A 21,926-nucleotide genomic window follows, 5' to 3' on the forward strand; every position below is an offset into this window, starting at 1 on the left:
ATTTTAGACTACAGTTTTACTGTTTCCATAATATTTTCTTTAAATATTAGACAACAGCTTTATTCATTCCAAAATATATTTTCAAAATTAAGAAAAATTTCACTGTTTTTAGAGTATAGTTTTCAAATATGACTATAGAGGTACTATTTTCAAAATGGTAAAACATAGTATGTCATTTATAGATTATTTTCTTGTTTTTAATCCATAGTTTTTACTGTTCTAATATTATTTTTCCTGTTATGAACTTTTTATTATCTCTAACATTACTATTTTCTTGTTTTTAAATTTTTTACTCTTTTCAGATTGTTTTACAGTTTGTAATATTTAATTATTTTGCTGTTAGATCATGGATTATATTTATAAATATAAGCTGTAGTTCACTAAAATAGTAAATAACACATAATGTTAAAATAGGTACACAATTAAAAAACATTTTAATCCAGGTTAATATATAACCATTAAAATACAGGCTGTATTGTTTTGAAGTTGCATTATCAGTTTCAGGTGCATGTGTGAACCTGTACATAGACTGTATGATATATTTAACTGAAAGAAAACAAAAAATATAAATGAGACACTACTATGTCTTACAGTTCGCTCCCAAAGAGGACGTTGCATTGTTGAAACATGTATAGTCAGGTTTTTAGTGGTCGTATGTTGACTTTAACTTAAACATTTTTAATTGTGTATCTATTTTAACGTTGTGTATTATTTATTGTCTTAAAATTATGCACAAGTGCCAACTGATGATACTGTAGTTTAGTAGGCTTAACTTTTAATCAGTTTTATTATTCTCTTGTTTACTTTCCTGATCTTTAGCTTTAATTTTACTGCTTTTAAGTTGTTTTTCTTGGTCTAAAGCATTATAGTTTTATCATTGTTAAGTTATAAAGTATTTTAAATAAATATAACATGTACTTTTACTGTCCTAAGATTTTAACTTGTTTTTAAGCTGTATTGAATTTTGTTTAGTTCACCAAAAAAAACAAAAAATACTTCAAGTGGGCATGCAGGAGATCTTTGATAGTTTCAGGTGTGAATAATGTTGGCCAACTTCAAAACATGACAGGATCATGGATCACCATGAATGTCACAGTACATTAGTACATCATGCTTTAAATACTGGAGATAGATTGATATGGTAGAATTTCATATTTCAAAAAAATAATAACCCTAAACTTACTTCCAAGATATATTAAGCTTATTTGCCAAATAATTCAGCTCAAAAGAACTCCAAATAATGAAATAGTTGCTGAAAAGTCCAGACCTTAATCACATAGAACACATCTGTGGTTTTTTAGAATCTATACATCATAAAAATATTGAATGTACTATATAAAATGAGACTTTAAAAAAAATACATAAAGCAAAACTCTGCAAAGATGTTAGTATAAAAGAAACTTAAAGGCACCATCTGTGTACTAATTTTGTAGTAGTTTTCTGTAAGATTAATGTGCAATAACTGTAAGTTATTTTTTTTATAGAAATTTTGTGTAACTCATAAAATGGAAGTTGTTGCATTTTCTAATTATTCTCCACAGTGCTGTATATTTACCATTTTGTTATAGCCCACTTGGAAAGGCCGTGGCTGGTTAATTCCTTGGTTTGGAAGTAATCCTTGGTGGACATCTTTAGCAGCTATAGGTCCTGCATTGTTGGCAACAATCTTAATCTTTATGGACCAACAAATAACAGCTGTCATTGTGAACCGAAAAGAAAACAAGTTAAAGGTTTGTTAAATCAACTGCTGAGTAAAATGCAAATATAAATTACTTGTGTAGTTCTTCAGATAACTCATAATTAGTATAAAAAAATGTTATTGGCCACTGTTACAGAATTTTTCTTTAAGTTACATGTGTCAAACTAGCTCTACTGCTAGTTATTTCACTAGTGATGGGCATGATGGAAATAAAAAAATGTTTTATTTTAGGGATAGTGTGTTGTTATTTGAATAAAAAACATAATACGTTTACTTGGTACTTTCTGGTTAATGATGTTGCACAGTGAGAAAACAAGGACAGAAACCTATTTTTCTATCTAATGTAAATGAATAAAATGTGATGTGTTCAGACAGTTTAAAAAATCTTGTGGAAGGTTATTTAGATTGAATTATTATTTTGGTACTCATGCAGAAAAAGGAACTGATATTTATAATCAGTTAATTTTAAAACAGATGATCATGGGTCACCAAGATAAATAACAAACATCATTTTGGAACTAATGTATTAATCACACAGAACAAGAAGGAAGTGATATATGTAGAATACATTGAGTTATCTTTCAGTAGTTATCCAACTTAATTTTGTTTTACTTATTAATTGTTCATCTGATGAAGAGGAAGTGATATATATATGTGTGTGTAATTTTGATGTAAGTCATCTAGAAAGATGGTTTTGTAATTTATGAACTAGTAAACCAGTTAACAGTTGGTATGGGTATGAATGAAGTCAAATAATTGAAGCAAGTTGCCAAGAAAGATGTTTTTTGTTTTATTAACCAATCAACTAATGAGTAGAGTATATAAGTGTGGGTGAATAAAGTAACTTTGAAGTTTATTATGTAGAAGGTTTACTTGTGTATTAATTTGCTAGTTATTTAGATATTCAGTCAGTATACTGAACATACCTACACAGGTTGTGGTCTTTGCTTGTTACTGAGTTAACTCTGTATTATATAAACTATGTTGTATATTTTATAAGGCCATGGAGTAATGTGAATTGACAACTATGTTGCACTCAATTAAGGTAATACTTCAGTACACTTGATGTATTATGTGTTTGTTAAATGTGCATATTCACGTGTTCTTTCATTCATATTTAAAGTCATATGGTAGAAATATAGGTGTATGTATAAAAAGGACATTTAAATAAGACCAACCATTCATGCTGTTTTTATTGAATATATTCAGCTTTGTATCAGTAGAAATACTTCATGTGATGCCGTGGTTCAAAAATATGTCTGATTTTTACCAAAATGAAAAAAATTGAAAGATACCTTAGGTGAATATGACATAGTCAACCATTCAATTTACTTTAGATTGTAATTAAGGCCAGTAGTGAACAGTTTCTATATGAAAGACTCTTCTTATTCATAACCAGAGACTGCAAGAGAAATAAGTCATTCAACCTATAGATTTCCAAGCTCCTAAATAATAATTATAATGTCAGCTATTTTCTTTTATCATTCTTGGTCTATTTATCAAGAACTGTTCCTTTTCATTTGTGAAACAGTTTGTTTCAATATTACTACAAACATTTGTTTGTTGTAATGTTGAACAGCTTATCAGGAAATTAGTTCATAAAAATATTCATATACATAAAGTTAAAAAAATACAACACAATTAACAAAGTATCTTTTTTTGTGCATTGATTTTCTCACATTTTTAATTCCCTACCTTTAAGACAAATACTGTGAAAATATGTTTTTAATATCTATGGACCAGAAATAAAAAAATTGTAAAAGTTTCTAGAATAATATCTAAAATAGTATTTATGTACTATTGGACTTTTTATGTAATATTTTAGTTTGTGTGTGTGTGTGTGTGTGTGTGTATAGTATTTTGACTTTTTAGTGTTTTTGAACTACCAAGAAATTAGTTTTAGTGAACTTGGATAAGCCATCTAGAATTAATCTTTCACCTTGGTTACAGATTTGAAAAATTTGAAGTCTTAAAACTAATCCTCTTAATAATAAATCTTTATGAGAAGTATAGACATAAAAAAGGAACTGCACCATGAAATAACCACTTGTTCCTAAATTTTATGTTGATATTATAATTCGTATAGTTAACTAATCATCTTTTATCAATAATTTCAGTACACAGCATTGTACTTTTTGTTTCTTTCAGAAAGGTTGTGGCTACCATTTAGATTTATTTGTTCTTTCAATTCAAATTGCCATTTGCTCCATTTTGGGTCTTCCTTGGTTTGTGGCTGCCACTGTTCTTGCTATGACACATGTCAACTCACTTAAGATGGAGTCAGAAACAGCTGCACCAGGAGAGAAACCTCACTTCCTTGGTGTAAGGCAAGTGATTTACACGTTAGGTTTACTAGTTAGAGTAATGGTTAGAGTTATTGTTTGTTTCATGTGAGACAAGTTAAATACTGTGTACTTTTATTTACTGTTTTCTTTATTTTCTACCAATCAGGCAAGTTATGTAAGAATTTAAACTGTCGTTTAGAAAGCTGTGAAAATAATGTTTTTTTTATTTCATAGAAGATAAACAGTATGGTAAATAATGAGTTTACCCTTTTGTAATAGGTCATGGGTCAAAGGCCATGTCATCATGTTTGTTGACTTGCATTCAAAATGTTATTGCTCTACTGTTTTACAGATTTATGTCAATAAGTTTGGAATCAAGCTGTAAATTATAATTCAAACTTTAATATTATATAAAAGTTAATTTCATAATTTAAAAGTAAATATTAAAAGAACATGCATAAATATAGATTTTAGTGAGTCGTGTGGTATGTTGCATGTAGCACTGTTTAAAATTAGATGTCTGTGATGCCAAAATACAAAGTATATAGTTTTATACAAATTAGGAACTTAAGTTAATAATATTATCAAGCTAGAATATAAAATAAGAAACTTGTATCTTTTTAGTTTGCTGAGATTTGCTTATGTTCTGAATTAAACAGTCGTTCTGTTTGCCTCTTTCGATTTTTGTAAATGAACCTTACTTCAGTATGTGATGTGAATAACTAATTAACTGCTAAGATTGTCCTCTTAATGGTTTTCTCAGTCATTTTAATCTTTTAAACCAAGATTTCAAGAAGGTAGGTTGTGTCTTTAGTCTGCTCAGAGTTTCATATTTTTCTAAATCTAAATGCATCTTAGCTACTAGGCTTAATAAATTGTGATGGAAGTTTATGATATAGTTATTTATGATTTTTTGGTCATTCAACTGTATGTATAAAACCTTAAACATTTTTGTTTGATATGCTCCATGTGCTATATTTGTAAATAAAAAAACCAAAAAAACAGCAAACATAGCAACCTATGTCCAGCAGCAACCAAGCTCAAAGGTTGTAATGAGAAGAGATAATTGTTTGCTTTACTTCTTGATTTATTGTTTTATATTTTAAGAAAAATAAGTTTACTAATTTATTTCTAAGTAGTAATAATCTATATACATATGTAAGGTATAATAATTGAAATGTGACTGTATATTACAAAATACTAGTCCACTGAATCACAGCCAAGATAGTGAAGACTAAAGGTCAGTTTTATGTTATTGGATATGCAACATGAGTGGAGGTGCATCATCTCAATGCAAGTTACGTAATGTTAGCTAGGCATGACTGGAAGGTCAATAAAATAAAAGAGTAATAATGTATACATATATAGCATTATGATACTTAAGCTACTTAGACAAAACATTTATGTTTTCAAGTTAAAATATACAGTCATTTTAGCATGAAATAGCATAATTTATATGTATTTCCTAATTTTTTTTATGATGGGTAAAGAGCATACTTGTTACAGAAAAGTTCTATACCCTACAACTATATCTCAAATTTCAATGGTGGCATTCCCGCTTTTTTCATAGCGGTCACTCTTCACTTGATTATTTGTTTTTATGCATTCACCCTCCACTAAGGATTTAAAACTTAGATAATATAAAAATTTGATTTATAAACTACATTTCGAAGTTAATTTATTGCAATACATTGTTAATAAAAATTCCTTAAATTAATTTTGAATGTAACTCTGTAAAATATTGTGATATGTTAAAGAACCAAACTTGTACTTGAAGGGTTAACTCATTTTCTTCAGATTTCTATTTTGCAGGTGTATTTAGATAACTGATTTCTTGTAATACACTTTAGGTTAATGAAATGTTCAGCAGAGAATAAAATGAACATGAGCAACAACAAAACAAGTAAATATACATGAATGTATAACATACAAAATCTTTGTTTTCTGAACTGGCCAACTTTATTGTTTGTTATGGAGTTAAGGTTGCAGCTGGAAGATCAGAAATATGTATACAAACTAAACACAGGAATAAAAATCATAACACATTTCTAAATAAGTCATAAACAAAAATCCTATGTGTCATCCCATCAGTGATCATTCCAATTATATATTTCAAGGGAATAAAATTCCTAACTTGTTCAAGTCTCTGTACCACCCCTTGAAATGAGTATGATTGGCATTCCTCCAGGTGAGGTCGTGGTAACAAGAAAACATGGTCACGCAAGTATAAACCATATTGGACTAATATGGGGTCATCTTAATTTTGTGTGAGTTAAAAGATTAGTACAGTTTATAAATTTTCTACATAGATTAAATTTATAATGATATCACCAGATACATGCTCTAGATCATGTATATATTGATTAATAACAAATAGATATCAGTGTCATAAGTGCACTGATTTTAACTAATTTGATCTATTATATATGGGATACTAATTTTTGTAGCTGGAAATGTCTATCATACCAGTGATAAACATAAAATAGACATTTAGGTTACTCAATCATATGACAGATATTAACATTTGTAACTAAGTATCTCTACCATTAATGACCTTCATTTTGAACAAGTTATATCATTGTTATGATTCATGTCTGTCTAATACAGACATGTTTATAGCTGTAGCAGCCAGAGATTTCGAAACTGAAGCCTGTAAGTATTAACGAAAACTCCAGCAATATTCTTTGTTTGAAAAAAACTTTGTTGTGTTTATTCATTTGTATTCACTTTGTTTTTCCTTTGATATCTGTGTTGATATGCCCTGCTTAACATGTCCAAAACCTGCTGTATTGTAGGTAATTTTGGAGCTGAGCTTCTACATTTTACATCATAGAAACAATATTCTTTAGTGTGCATTACAGTTAGCATAGGAAGTGGGATTTATAATCAAATATCTCTGTTATACAGAAACTTAACAATAAAATATGTTAACATAAACTCACCTGTACAAGATCTTAAATTTTCACAATAAAAGAGAAACTGAGTTCCATAACTAAATATCCTTATTCCTCACTATATTTATATTACCATATACTACAATATGATCTTTAACCATAAAACTACTTCTGTGGTAGAAAGGACTTTTTTAATATTGAGTTGAATTATTCCAGACATTAAAAGATTTATTTTTTTTCTATTAGAAGGTTACCAGTCTTAACATGTTCTGTCAGAAATGAAATGTGATGGTAGTGCTTTTAAAAAATGTGATAAGTGAAAGCTTCAGCTAGTGAAGGTTAAAAATGTAAAGATGATAATTCATATTTCTTTTCACACTAGTTTGTTATATACTCTCTTATTGTCTAGTACACAGTGTTATTTATGATGACAGCACATTTTGTATTTATTTATTTTGATACTGTGTTGCAGAGAACAGCGAGTTACTCACTTGCTAATTTTCATTTTGATGGGCTTATCTGTCTTCTTCACCAGTGTGTTAAAGGTTGGTCAGATGTAATCACTTAGTTCTTACATTTGCTTAAAGTAAATGTTATTTGAATGAAAGTTAGAGCAGAATTATGTACATATATATATATGTTACTACAGCAAAATTAATACATGATAGTTGTGTTTGAGCTTAAGGTACATACAATGTTTATTCTGCACAACTTTTTGATGGGTACTGTTACTGAGATTAAAAAGCTTTTAATCTTTGTTACATGTATTTATTTTTTGATGGGTACTGTTACTGAGGTTAAAAAGCTTTTAATCTTTGTTACATGTATTTATTTTTTTGATGGGTACTGTTACTGAGGTTAAAAAGCTTTTAATCTTTGTTACATGTATTTATTTTTTTGATGGGTACTGTTACTGAGGTTAAAAAGCTTTTAATCTTTGTTACATGTATTTATTTTTTTACTTAAGTTATTACCAATAACAAAATAATTTATATAATACCAAAAGTTTTACATTAGTTTTAATGAAATTTTAGTTTAATTTTTCTGTAAACTGTTAATCATTTTGGATGTACTAGTTAAAACCTTTTGTAAAATATGTTTAATTATGGGATTTAATTTTGACAGCTATCCAACATTTTATGCAACAAATTTGTATGTTAGTAGAACAGTTTTATTCAAAATGTGAACAGAATATTAAAACTGTAGTTTACGTCTTTGTAGTTTGCTCTTGTGCAATCAGAATACATTGTGATTTATTTCTTGCTGGTCGTATTTGTGTAAACAGCAAAATTAAACTTATTTATTTACAGTGTAAATAGTTTTTAATATTTTAATCATTCATTGTACCATGTAATAAAACAAAGAAAAACAGTTTACGATATGTAGTTTTTCAAATATCCCATCTAGTCTAATCTAGTAGAATATATGAAGCAAAACGTCTTTTTTTTATTAGTTCATTCCTATGCCAGTACTGTTTGGTGTGTTTCTGTACATGGGTTTTTCTGCATTAAAAGGATTACAGGTTTGTCATTTGGTTATATAATTACTTGTTCTACTATTAATAATGTTAACTGTTCTTTTGTGCAACTCCACTAATGTCCAAAAATAAGAAGGTGCTTTTCCTTAAAATAAAGTTCAAGACATATTTTAATTCATTGATTTATTATAATTAAGAGTGGAAAAAAAAACAACGTAATATCCTTTTGGAACAGAGAAGTTGCATACAAACAATATATCTGAGAGCGTCTGTCTTAGTTGTGGCTACCCTGTATGTAGTGCTAAGTAGAGATGTGCCATTTTCAATTTTAAGTCTGTATTAAACCTGCTTAACATATTATAGCACAAGCTATTGCACTACCAATATGGATAAGTTAGTGTTCGTTCTTTGTTTTTGGGTAAATTTTGTATATGATTCTGATGATACTTAACACAATTAAAACATTATCTGAAGAAATTTGTAAAGAATATTATAGAAGTAATTAATAACATCACTTAGAAATAATAATTTGAATATATGTGAAAAAATATTTGATAAAAATATATGTAGAAATAAACTTAAAGTAATAGTTTCTAGCTTATAATGTTTTCGTAAGTGCTGTTTCTAGCGATTAAGCATTCTTGTGGATTAGTCTTATGTGCAAACTAAATTAAATTTTAAAGTTTTTTCCCATTGTCAAGCAAACAGAGAACTGATGAATAAAATATTTTCCTTTTTTTATGTAGTTATTTGATCGTATCCTGATCCTTTTTATGCCACAAAAGTATCAACCAGATTTAATGTTCCTACGTTCTGTAGAAACCCTTCGAGTTCATTTGTTCACAGCAATTCAACTGGCATGCCTGGTGGCATTATGGGTAATCAAGTCATACAAACCAATTTCCATTGCTTTTCCTCTCATGGTGAGCTTAATCATTTTTTATTTTTGTCTTAACATTTTTATAATATTAACTGTTTATGTCTTAACAGATTTAAATTTATTTTTTTGTTTTCATTACTAGTTGGTGGTGATGATTTTCATCAGAAAATTATTGGATTTTATCTTCACTCAGCGAGAATTAAAAATACTTGATGATGTTATGCCAGAGTCTACCAGAAAAAAACTTGAAGAAGATAAGAGGAAGCTAGAAGAGGAAGAGAAGAATGTATGTATGTTCTGTTTGTACTAAACATTTTCATTACACAACTGATTCTGTTATTTCTGCATAAGAAAGCCACAGAAACTTGATGTGTTATTAATATGAAGAAAGCATACTTATTGCCTAATTTAACTGAGACTCGTATACAATGGTTGTAAGATAACTGGATTATTAACTCTTGCTTTTTCTTTGGTTTTTACAAATGAAGATTTGAGCAGCATTTCACTTTTCAACAGTTGGTAGAAAGAAACAAGATCAAACAAGATGATCACATTAATTCTGAGCATGTTAAGAAATATTTAGAAGGTTTAAAAAATGTTGAGGATCCTGGGCCAGGTAATACTTCCCCAAGCATTTTGAAGGAGGTTAAAGATATGATATGCAAATCACTTGCTACTATTTTTTGAATATTGGGAAGGTACCAGAGGATTGGAAGTTAACTAATGTAACTTCTTTTTTCAAGAGAGGTGATCAGATTTGTTGCAGTAATTATAGACCCATTAGACTTGCATCAGTTGTGGAAGAAATTTGAAAAGTCTGATAAAAAAGTGCTTTGCAAAGTCATTTAATGAATTTTAGAAATTTTGGGTGGTCAGAATTGTTTCAGTAAAGGAAGAAAAAACTTGCCTTACAAATCGTTTGACATTCTTTGAAAATGTTACTGCTTAAGTAGGTGAGGGAAAGAGTATAGATTTGGTGTATCTGGATTTTCAGAAAGCATTTGACAAGGTACCACATAAAATACTTGAAAAGAAAATTATCTCTATAGGTGTTAGTTAGTTAATTGGATAAAAGAGTTGAGTGGATGAAGGAAAGTGAGGGAGGGTTGTTACAAATGTAGCTCAGTCAAAGTGGGTTAATGTTGTGAGTAGTGTATGTTAGGGCTAAGTCTTAGGACCTTCCTTTGCTCCTTTTGATTTACATCAATGACATGAATGAAGGAATTGTCAATAAATTACTTACATTTGCAGATAATATTGAGGTCTTGTGTGTTTCTGCCTGTGAAGGGAAAGCTGCTAACGTAAAAAAATATTGAGATCATTTATTGACTTGGGCAAATAAATGGCAGATTAGTTTTAATTATAATAAATACAAAAAAGGCATGAGGCTTATCATAATTTTAATTACAAGTATATTTTGAATGGGAATAACCTTAACAGTGTTATTAAAAAAAGAAGGAAACTTGGTATAATAGCTGATCAGTCTCTAAAGCTATTAAAGTAGTGTGCTGTTGCTAATGGTAGGTCAAATAGCATTTTATGTTGTATCTTCAAAAATATTGAATATAAGTGTAAAGAGTCTATAGTTTTATTGTATAGATCACTGGTTAGGTTATATTTGGAATACTATGTTAAATCTAGGGGTCCTTACCATATAAATGGTTCAGAGAAGGGTTACTAGAATGGTACCTGGGATGGAGGGGTTATCAAACAAAGAGACTGAAATTTCTCAAATTGTTTTCTCTTGAAAAAAGAAGAATTAGGAAGAATCTGATTGAGGTGTTTTAGATTGTGAATGGAAGTGATGGTGTTGATGTATCATCTTTTTTTCATATTTAACAGTGATAGTTGTAAGACTAAAGCACATAAACATAAATGTTGGTGGTAAATGAGTCACCTTTAGCTAAGAAAGTTTTATTTTTTTAGTATGGTGGTTGGCCTTTGAAATGAGTTGCCTTTGAATGTTGTGGGGGCAGTAAATTTAAGTGAATTTAAGAAACAGCTTGACAGATGTATGAATGATAAGGGATGGCTGTAAGATTATTTTGTAAATTTATTTTGATTTATTTTAGAAGATGGAACGGTCAAGATGTACCAATAGGTCCATGCTATCCCAAAATTTTGTTATGTTAATGACATGCATCCAATTTATGATTATTCTTATTTTGCTAATTTTTTATTCATTTACCTTTATTCCAGTATATAAAAACTACAATTCATTAGCCATTTTTATTTTAGTTTTCAGTTAGCCATTTGACAACAATCAGACTTGATATATGACTTAAATGTAATGACTGGCATGCAATTATTTTTTTTTTCTTATTATATTAATTATGAAAAGGATATTGAAATTTATTCATGTTGCTCTTTTTAGTAAATAATACTGTGAATTGTTAGGCTCTGCATAACTTTTAATATCTGTTAAAATGTCTTTAGTTGCTATAGCAAAATAAATCTTTTATAAAGAAACATATTAATACTTGAACTATGTTATCATAACACTGCTTGCTTAGTTATTTCCTCACTGTTTGTTCTTCAGGATACAAGCACAGAGAAGGTAGGACTGACTTACTCCTTGAGCTGACCTCTAAGAAACTGGAGTTTATTCAACACTTTTCATTATGCTAGCCAATAATCTATTTTATGCATGTTTTCTAACCACTTAATGGCTTTTTTTATGTTCTTCTGTTGAAATATTTTGATACATATCCTTGTTTCATATGATATTAAAAATTATTTTCTATATCACAGAGTGTTTACATTTTTATTTTAATACTGTAACTCTTCATATTATGTTTAATATTTTAACATATTTTTGTTTTTCATTAGAATAGTGTGTAATAGTTAAAAGAGTTTTTAAATTACCCACAACATGTTTTAATTTTTCTTTTCTGAAGTTATTTTGTTTATTGTACATATTTTCTTATGTTAAATGTTATCCAGGTCTTAAACTTTTATTAAAGTCATTATTGACAACACATTATAGTAAACACAAATTTGGAAGCAATTCAGAACGTTTTTCCTATTTGTGATTTACTAGAAATTCTGTATTTCTATCTTCTTTTTAGTCACTTGTTTAATGTATTGTCACACTATAATTACCAAATTTCATTTTCTGTCAGATTTTATATGAGACCTAAAAGCTCTTTCTGTCATTTATTTATTTAGATGAAACAAAGGATAGTTGTGACTGATATTAGTTTAAGGAACATTTGGGGAGTTTATTTTATAATATAATAATAACATTAAGAAGTGCATATTTTCAGTTTATTAAAGTATGGTTATATGTAAAAGTGTTTGCATGTTATCCTAAGCCCACATGAGATGAATACTTAGGATGACCTTTGTAATTTCTGAGGTACTAAACTTTTGTATCAAAAATATTATTGTATGTATTCCAAGAATGATGTTTGAAATTATGTATGAAACTTGTCACTATGTGTATTATGGTAGTGATATAGTGGATGATGCTTTGAATTATGTATGAAAGTGAATGTACTTTGGGAGCAGTAATGATTACAGCATACAAATCTGATTACTGAATTTATTCTGAACGTTGTTAGGTTGATTATATGATACATGAAGCTGAAAGTTATATTGAGTATGTGATACATAAAGATGATTACCGAATCTATCCTGAAGGTTATGTTGAGTACTTGTTTTATGTTTTCTCTCCTCACTTCTTAATTATAAGGATATTGAGATGCTTGTTTTTTATGAGTAATACGTGCATAGTCAGTTTAGTGCTATATATATATATTTTGTTTTTCTTTGTTTAAAATGATGTTATAGAATTGGTAGTTTTAGACTGTGAGTTCTTTACCCAGATGGCAACAATGCACATCCAATACATTTTGGAAGAGAATGATAACTAAAACATTCAGTACTAAACCATTACCTGAAAGTTATGTCTAGGATTGTACATGAAGCTTATAACTGAATCTGTCTTGAGAATTATATTGTGGATGGTTCATTTCTGAATGTAGCCAAAGAATAATGTTATGAATAGTGTGTTAAACTTAGTATTTTTTGTGTCTTAGAAGTGACTTTATCTGATGTGGGTGAAACTTATTTTCAGATGTATAATAGAGGTTACACTATTTGACTCTATTTTATGGCATTTATAACTTAGTTTAACAATATTTTAATAAATGGCCCTACTGTGTTTGTTTTGTATAAATTTGGCAATAAAAGCTGAACTTTACAAAAAGAGAAACAGGTGATTGTGTACAAGTTTTGGTCGTTACGTAATGAATCTAACTAATATTCAGTGAGGCATCTTGTTGTTTATTCTGTGGTAAGTGTTTTTTAAACATTTGATTTGTTTATAGCATAACATTTTATCTGTGATTTGAAGTAAAAGAAATGGACAGGTTAATAATGTGTCAACATTACTGAACAGTTATTTTAATTTGTAGATATTGAATAATTTAATCACATGTTTATTAAGGTAGTAGCTAGTGAGTTAGAACTTATAAGTCAATACCATTTGGAACTCTAGAAAATATTTTGATATTAAGCAAATGTAATCTATTTTAGTTTTTTGTTTTGTTTTAAATAATTGTGAGCTCAAATGTAATGAACGTTTCATCATAAGAGTACTAACTATAGTGTTCTCGATCTTTAACAGGTAGGAGTAATACCTCCTAATGCCAGCTCAGGAAATGTTGCTATTCCTTTAGCAAATGGTAACATACTTAAGATACCTTTTACTAAATTCAAAGAAGAAAATGAGCAGTTGAACTCAGACCAATCTAATATTAACATCTCAGAACAGCTAAACAAAACAGGGTTGTGGCAGAGTTTGCAGCAGAAAGAGCACAGCACCCCCAAAATTCAACAAAAAGATAATCCTTCAAATTTGATGATTCCAAGCAGGTATTTATAGACCTAGTCGTGCTTTACAGAGTGATGAAGTCGTTGTGGCCTTCTGTATTATTTGTTAAAATTCCTCAGGTTTTATATATTTTCTTCTTCTTATCAAAAATATAGCATTGAAAACATTCGCCATTATTTGCATGGCATGCTGATCTAATATATGTTAAAAAATAAATTGGTGGTGGAAATCAGTAACAGTGGTATTTCATAATGAGAAAACTTGGGTATTAAGTAGCATTATTAAAAGCTTGGTGACTTATGGGAGTGTTAAGATAACTGGCTGGTGTTGACACACCATTACCATAATGCACGGTATCTTGTAGGAATGCAAAAATAACTAATTATTGCCAGAAGGGTTACCTGAATACATGGCTGTTAGGTAAAACTCTCAGAATAATGGCAGCATAATATAGGAAGTACTAGAATGATTAGTTAATAACTGCACATGGTTATGATTGGGAGGTAAATGTATCTTTAGATAGATTATTATATTTTAATTTTGATGGCTGATTTCTTGATTTCAGATGGTTCAATAACTTGTACATTTGTAAAGTTTTTAATGAAAATGAAATTTTTCATATTAATTTGTTGCTAAAACACATTTGAAGTCTGTAATAATAAATTGGTGATTTGATCCCCTGAAAACAGGATAGTTTCAGTCATTAGATTTGTAATCATACACCTTTATATAAAATTCTCTGTATTTTACTCACAAACTAATGAACAAAACAACTATTTCTGTATTCATTGAAATTTTCATTTCAAAACCTACATTTTACCGTAGCACTTTCATAGCTTTTTAACCATACCTGCATTGTTGGGTACCAGTTTTATTTATTTTTTCAGTCTTTATTATAATGGTCATGGAGATTGGAACAGGGGGAATTAGCTCTCAATATTTCCCTTGTCCCATATAAACTTCATTAGGTTTATGATATTCTGATCTTGTGTAAGATTTTGATACAAAACTCAAGGTCATGTAAGCTCATCATCAGACTGCTTCTTTTCTAATTGTGTTTTGCATGAGTTTTATTGATATCTTGGTCCTCAGTGTATTAAAAGATGCCCATTTTGTTATTCTAATTGTAAAATGTTTCAACAGGTGCATTTCTAATGATCATGTTTCACTTTTAACCTTGACCTCTCCGTTACTTTTGCTTCTAGTGTCTATGATGGTATTAAATCTTTTGTGTGTTTTTATTGGATTCACAGACAGAACTCCTATCCTTGATAACTAAATACAGAAATAAATTAAAACTTAAAGCTTCTCATATTTACAGCGCATATATCTACAGATTTATCATATTTAGTTAATTAAAAATTATTTTTAACAAGAGTGGATTTCGACTTCCATTAGATTTTTTTCACATCAAAGAACTTCATTAATGTTTTCCTTCCCTTCAATTTTTTGCATGTTCTTCACATCTGTAACTGGATTTTGAAAATATAAGTTGATTTAGTTTTACTTAGTGGTGTGTGTGAATGCAGGTAGAGTAATAAAGTCAAAGAAGGTATAGTTACAAGAAGGTTTGATTCCAAAACATGTTATAAAAAAAAAAAGTGTAGTTAAAAGGAAGTTTATTTTTAAAACACCTTATTCAGATAGAAGGAAGTATGATTGTAGTTTTTTTTGCACTTTTATGGATTGTTATATTTTATGAAAGTTCATATAACTTAAAAGTTATTGATGTCTTTTGTAAAAAGCACTCATCTTTTCTTTACATAGTTTGAAAAAACGAAGCAATAAAAATGATTCAATAAATGATGATGAACGAAAGCGGCTCTCAACCATGGCTGAAGATGAAGAGGAGGATGACTGTGGAATAAGAATCAGAATACAAGAACCAAGCCCAGTAACTTCCAAGAGTCCATCAAAACAAGATTTTCCAGATGACACCACTATGGAGGAACAGATTAACCATAGTGAGACTAGTGTCTGACTGCACTGACCTCTAGTTCTAAATCTAATGGTCTGAACTGGTGATAGGGTGTGTAAGTGTAAGCAACCAGATGTCAGCTTGATCCATTACCAGTGTTGCTCAAACCCTTCTTATGTTTGATTCACTTTGTTACTTTAGAGGTTTAGTTCAACAAGTGATTCTGACTTCCACAGACTCGAGAACCACTGAAAAAGAACAGTTTTATCAACATCGAATCAACTGATATCTTTTGGAACCCTACCCTTATGTTTGTTTGTTTGTTTGGGTTAAAATAATGTGAAAATTATTATATTGATTAATTTATTGTAAGTGGCTTTTCTTTAAGCCAAAGGTCACCCACTGTATGTTGAGCTTTCTAATGGAGGAAGAAGTTGATTTACCAACTATGAACTACTGTGTATAGTGCACGGACAACTGATGTTATTGGTAAGATTTAACGAATATACAAACTCAGTATAGAAAAGCTTCATTATTTTCAAGAGTGTAAGAAATTTTTAGATTAACTCCAGTCTGGTTTGAAGTCTGATTACTCAAGCAGTACTCATCTTACTTATCAGTATCAGAAATGATGCAAATAGATTAGACTAATTGGACTTGTATTTTAAAAAATAATAATTTTTCAATGTTTCTGCCAGCTTATTCTGCAAACATACTAATTACAAACTTGTTAAGTTTTTAATAGTCTTAACTTGGGTGACAAGTAGGTTAATCAGAAGTTTACAAAATTGTATAACTAGAAGTTACTTAATACAGTAATATATATTTTGTTGGATGTCTGGTTTATTTAATTTTATATTAACCTGATGCTTTCAAATTTAAGATATTTTTTGTGAGTTTGAGAGTGGCAATAATATAAGAGAATTTTAGTTCAAATATTACTTTATTTCTTGTATTGTTTATATTGTAAGGTTCTCTAACTTTTTATGTACATTTATGCAAATAATTTTAACATTTATTTATGCAGGAAAAGTTATAAAAACAATAATTTGACATGAAATAACTGTTTTTTTTTCATTGAAGTTACTTCACATTCTGTGGCAAAAATTTTTTGAATGGCTTAAAAATTTGGCTGTTTTAGTATCATGTCAATAACATTTATAGAAGATGTATTACTAAGTAGTTGCCCAATAAACGATTATTGTTAATTAAAAGGTTACTAATAGTTATTTTCACTTTTCACTAGACTGTTTAAAATTTAATAGTAAGAATTAGTTTGGTTTATTATGAACATATCAGGTGTTACATTTATAAAAAACAAAAAGAAAGAAACATTCAGATTAAACTCTCACAATTAAGAGAAATGTAAAATTTAACTTAACCTAAAGTGTCACCTCAGTTAAAATAGATTATTCTAATACAGTCTTAACTCTCTTATTAGTATGAATATTTTTCTTTAAACCATTTGTATATCTTACAAACCAGATAGTGAAAAGTTATCATGTTCTCTTTTCCAAAATGCCCCTTACCTAGGTCATCAACAAGAGACATTGTTACATACCTTTTGTCATAAGAAATAATAATTTTAATTGTATCAGTATCATTATTCATTCTTTATCATTAAGTGTAATTTCAACTTAATCAGTAGAAGAAATTGTTAGCACCTCTTCCCCTCCCCCCAGTGTATTGTAGTTACAACTTTATGAAGAGATGTTATTTATTTTACATCATTAAAGTATAGTGTAATTTCTAAACAATAAGAGCATTGCTATTCAGCTTATATCATTAGGTGGTATTATAGTTTACACTTTTTCCGTGGAAACATTATTCACCCTTTGTTGTTAGAAGGTACTGCAGTTTAAACATATCAAGAGCAGACATTGTAATTCACCCTTTGTTGTTAGAAGGTACTGCAGTTTAAACATATCAAGAGCAGACATTGTTATTCACTCTTTGTTGTTAGAAGGTACTGCAGTATAAACATATCAAGAGCAGACATTGTTATTCACTCTTTGTTGTTAGAAGGTACTGCAGTATAAACATATCAAGAGCAGACATTGTTATTCACTCTTTGTTGTTAGAAGGTACTGCAGTTTAAACATATCAAGAGCAGACATTGTTATTCACCCTTTGTTGTTAGAAGGTACTGCAGTTTAAATTTTGTCAATAGCAAACATCATTATTCACACTTTGTTGTTAGAAGTACTGTAGTTTAAGCTTTATTGATAGCAATTATTGGTATTCACCCTTTGTTACAAGATCTTATTTGAGTTTTCATTTCTTCGGGAGATAGACTTTGTGATAAGCCATTCTTCAGATGGGATATAAGCCATTATGTATAACCATTAATTACAAGAATATCATAAAAAATTTTAAAATAACTTTCAATTCTTATCTGGCCCAGTACAACTTTAACACTGTACCAGTCGTGCGTACTTGAAGTAATAACACATTATAAAATTCTATTGTTCTCTTCGAAAATTTATGATGGGGCAATTTTAGGTACACTAATCCTTTTCAGTGTAACATATCAATAAAGTAATACATTATATCCAAAGTTGACCCAACAATATTATGTTTACAATGGCATGTTGAATGGCTTATAAACTTGGCTAAAATTCCTATTCAGTTGAACAAATCTTAGTATTTCCTAATTTTAAACATAGGTTTGCCTTGTATCTTTATATTATTTTGTTCTTTATGTATGTTTATGTACAACTGAGTTAGTCCTATGGAACAGATATTTCAAAACACCTTTCTTTGTTAGTGTTTAAAACATTGTGTTGCAGTGTTGTTGTTGCTTTTTTAGTTGTTATAGTCTTTCTTTCCATGTATTAACTGTTCCACCATATTTTGAGTTTTAATAATCTTTTAAACATTGTTTATTTTTCACCAACCTACTCAATATCAGTGGGAAATTTTTCTTCAAAAGTTTGTATTTATTGATTGAATGTAACAATGTAAAAGGCACTAGTTATTGTAAAACATCCACAAACAAATATAATTTCAGATATTTTATATTTCATGTAAACAAAAGAATTGAACAAAATACTTTGCTTGTCTAAAATTACTTTTATAAAGAAAGAAATATATACAACATTATAACATATGCTACCTTTGTGTAACTTCTGGTGTCTAGTGTTTAGGTTTTAACCTGCTTTAAAAAAACTAAACAATATGGTCTTCAGTATTACCAGCTCTACATGCTAAATCATGGATACCTTGTTAAAAATGTCTTGTGAATAAAGCAAGGATTTCTGCAACTGTTATGTAAAATCAGAAAAGTTCAAGTAAAAATATACATTAGAATCAAGTAGCTAACTTAACCAATTAATATTCCAGTAACTTATGACTGTGTGATACAGTTTCACCTGTGAATTTACTGTCAGTTTGTAGTAAACTTTTGAACACTGTTACTGATAATTCTCTGCAGTGCAAAAGCATTACTAAAGTTAACCCATATAAACCTATGAAAAACACTGAAGTGAAAAGGTAGATAAAGTTTAATTTTTTTCTCATTTCAAACATGTGACTCTTTTAAAGTAAATCAGATGAGAAAAAAGATAATTTTCCTCTTATATGAAACAGAACTGTATAAACACAGACAAGGTAATAGGGGAAGTGTATATTCTTCACAATTGAAGCAAGTGACTTTCTATGATAGATGAGAGTAGACTCACTTTTGTAGTTTTCCTGTTTGAAGCACATGGTTATGTGTGAAAACAAATGAAGGATGGAAACAATAGTATATTCTACTTGTAAGATATAGAGTTAGAATATAGGTATTCTAACACTGATTTCTTTCCCACCTGAAAGAAAGTGTCTATATGTAGAAACAAATACAGTTAGAAGATGAATATTTTGTAATTTTTTATCATTTGATAAGTGACTGATATAAAGATAAAAGGTACTTGTGTATTTTTGTTTCTGTGCAAAATTTATGACTGAGTAGAAACAAACAAGGGAAGAAGGAAAAGACAGTGTATTTAATTTTAACTTAAAGCAGGGGACTGTTTAAATACAAGTGTGGTTATGAAATATTTTGTGAATAATATTTAGTATTTCAGTTGTAAGCTTTATTAGTCATTACCTTGGTACTTTACTCGTGATAGCAAAGTGGGGTGTTTTAAAATTTATCTAGCAATATTACACCTATTGCAATAAAGTTGTGGGATTCCTTACTTGTTGTAAAGGTAGCTAATTAACAAAAACATTTTCTGTAAGAACAGTGCTGTTTACTTGGCTTCAGTCAACTGAAATCATGATGCATCAATCATCTACAGTTGTTAATTTCAAAATATATAAGTAAGTGATGTAAGTAGGTGTCTACCAGCTGACTGCTGCACACATTCAAAATGGTGGCAGTGTTAAAAGAAAGTGTAGTGATGTTTACAGATATTGACACAGCACTTACAACAATAAATTTTAGCACAGAGAAATGTCATCATTTCAACTGTTTTTCAAATCAAATTAATTAATTCTAAACATTATATGAAATATAAAGTAAAAAGAGTTGCCATTGAAGACTTGGAATGTATAATACTCTTAAATCAATGTTTTATAAAACTGGTGGTTTGGCTGCTTTTGTCAAAGGAGTAATCCAAACTTAGAATGTAAATTAACAAAATCAATTATGTGTCAGATCAGTAAAACATTTTGGTTTAAGGATTTTGATAACTGAAAGTAACAGATATGCTAAAAATAGGTGTACGATGAGATTGTAAATCTAAGTGTATAATAATAGGTAACAGTAACAGTGATAACTTTAAAATAATTCAATTTAATCCATGTCAAACATGTTTAGTCACTGTAAGTAATATACTTTGAACGTAATACTTTAACTGACTACTAATTACTGGATATATGTTTAGTTGTGATCTATGCAGGTAACATGTTTTTATCAGAAGTTAATTATTATGTTACAGTATTACTTTACAAGTTACAAATAAATAGAGAATAGGGATAGTTATGAAACTATTCATACTGGTTTATTTAATACTTTGAACATACACATTAGACAAGAAAGATCAAACTATGAGAAGCAGTGTGTATACTGTTTCTTGACATGTGGATACTAAACAACTGTAGATGCATCACCTTTTAAAAGTATAAATTGTAACATACAGGGATTATTTAACTATAATAACCTTCAAGTCACCATACAAAACTTGTATTCATGTCTGTTCATGCTCATATATACAAGTAAAAAAATGTTGAAATTTTACTATTTAACTAAAGTTGCCTGTTTTATTCACTTTGTGTATGTAATGCTACCAAAACATAATCTACAAACTAAGTTATGCCATTTCACTATCATTATAGAAATGGTATTGAAAGAAAGCTTTGCAAAGCACTGTTATTGATTTTTTTTCACATGTTATAGTTTTTACAGTAGGAAGACTATTTATTAGAACAGGTACAAGTTTCAAGTACTGTTGTGATCATTCTCATATACACAAGTTCTAGTGGTACAGATGGTTTTAATATACTTATAAACTAGTAGTATTGATTGCTTAGGAGTGGTGGCAATGGAGAAAAGGAAATAAAATTAAAAACATGAACTTTGTTAGACAAACATTTCACTCATAGAGTTGTTTGTTACATTATTTTATCAAAACTATTACTGTTAAACAGACTAAATATACAGGAAGTTAAAATCATACACTATTACTGAAAATGCTCTAAAAACCATGTTTTTAAACCCATGGACAGGAATACCCTGCCTGCATCATTCATGACTGGGTGCAGTTTGGATTTGGCCTTGTTTAGGAAATTGAAAACTGCAAAGATATCTTAAGCTATGTGGAACAATGCTAGACTGGGATGGCCTTACACTTTACAGGTTTACAGGTTAAATATACCCTGGCAGGAAACTCCACTGAACAAGATTCTTATTAGCCTAATTTAAGGCATTTTAAAAGGAGTACATAAATAAA

At 29.0% G+C, this 21,926-nt stretch overlaps 1 protein-coding gene across 26 annotated transcripts in view; it reads left to right on the plus strand.

Moving 5' to 3' along the window:
- LOC143226219 (sodium-driven chloride bicarbonate exchanger-like) overlaps positions 1-17,204 on the plus strand; it is a 146,561-nt gene extending 129,357 nt beyond the window's left edge. For 18 of the 26 annotated variants that reach the window (XM_076456936.1, XM_076456935.1, XM_076456931.1 and 15 more), the window contains 9 exons: positions 1,569-1,730; positions 3,848-4,026; positions 7,351-7,423; positions 8,332-8,400; positions 9,102-9,278; positions 9,378-9,521; positions 11,775-11,792; positions 13,866-14,113; positions 15,840-17,204. In XM_076456936.1, the coding sequence (XP_076313051.1) occupies positions 1,569-1,730; positions 3,848-4,026; positions 7,351-7,423; positions 8,332-8,400; positions 9,102-9,278; positions 9,378-9,521; positions 11,775-11,792; positions 13,866-14,113; positions 15,840-16,053 (1,284 nt within the window). In that variant the 3' untranslated portion in view covers positions 16,054-17,204. Of the gene's footprint in view, positions 1-1,568; positions 1,731-3,847; positions 4,027-7,350; positions 7,424-8,331; positions 8,401-9,101; positions 9,279-9,377; positions 9,526-11,774; positions 11,793-13,865; positions 14,114-15,839 lie in introns of those variants that run through there. The other 8 variants (XM_076456952.1, XM_076456954.1, XM_076456953.1 and 5 more) reach the window with 3 other exon arrangements.
- The last annotated feature ends 4,722 nt before the right edge of the window (positions 17,205-21,926 follow it).

Source organism: Tachypleus tridentatus, chromosome 9 (genome assembly GCF_004210375.1).
Source record: "Tachypleus tridentatus isolate NWPU-2018 chromosome 9, ASM421037v1, whole genome shotgun sequence".
NCBI lineage: Eukaryota > Metazoa > Arthropoda > Merostomata > Xiphosura > Limulidae > Tachypleus > Tachypleus tridentatus.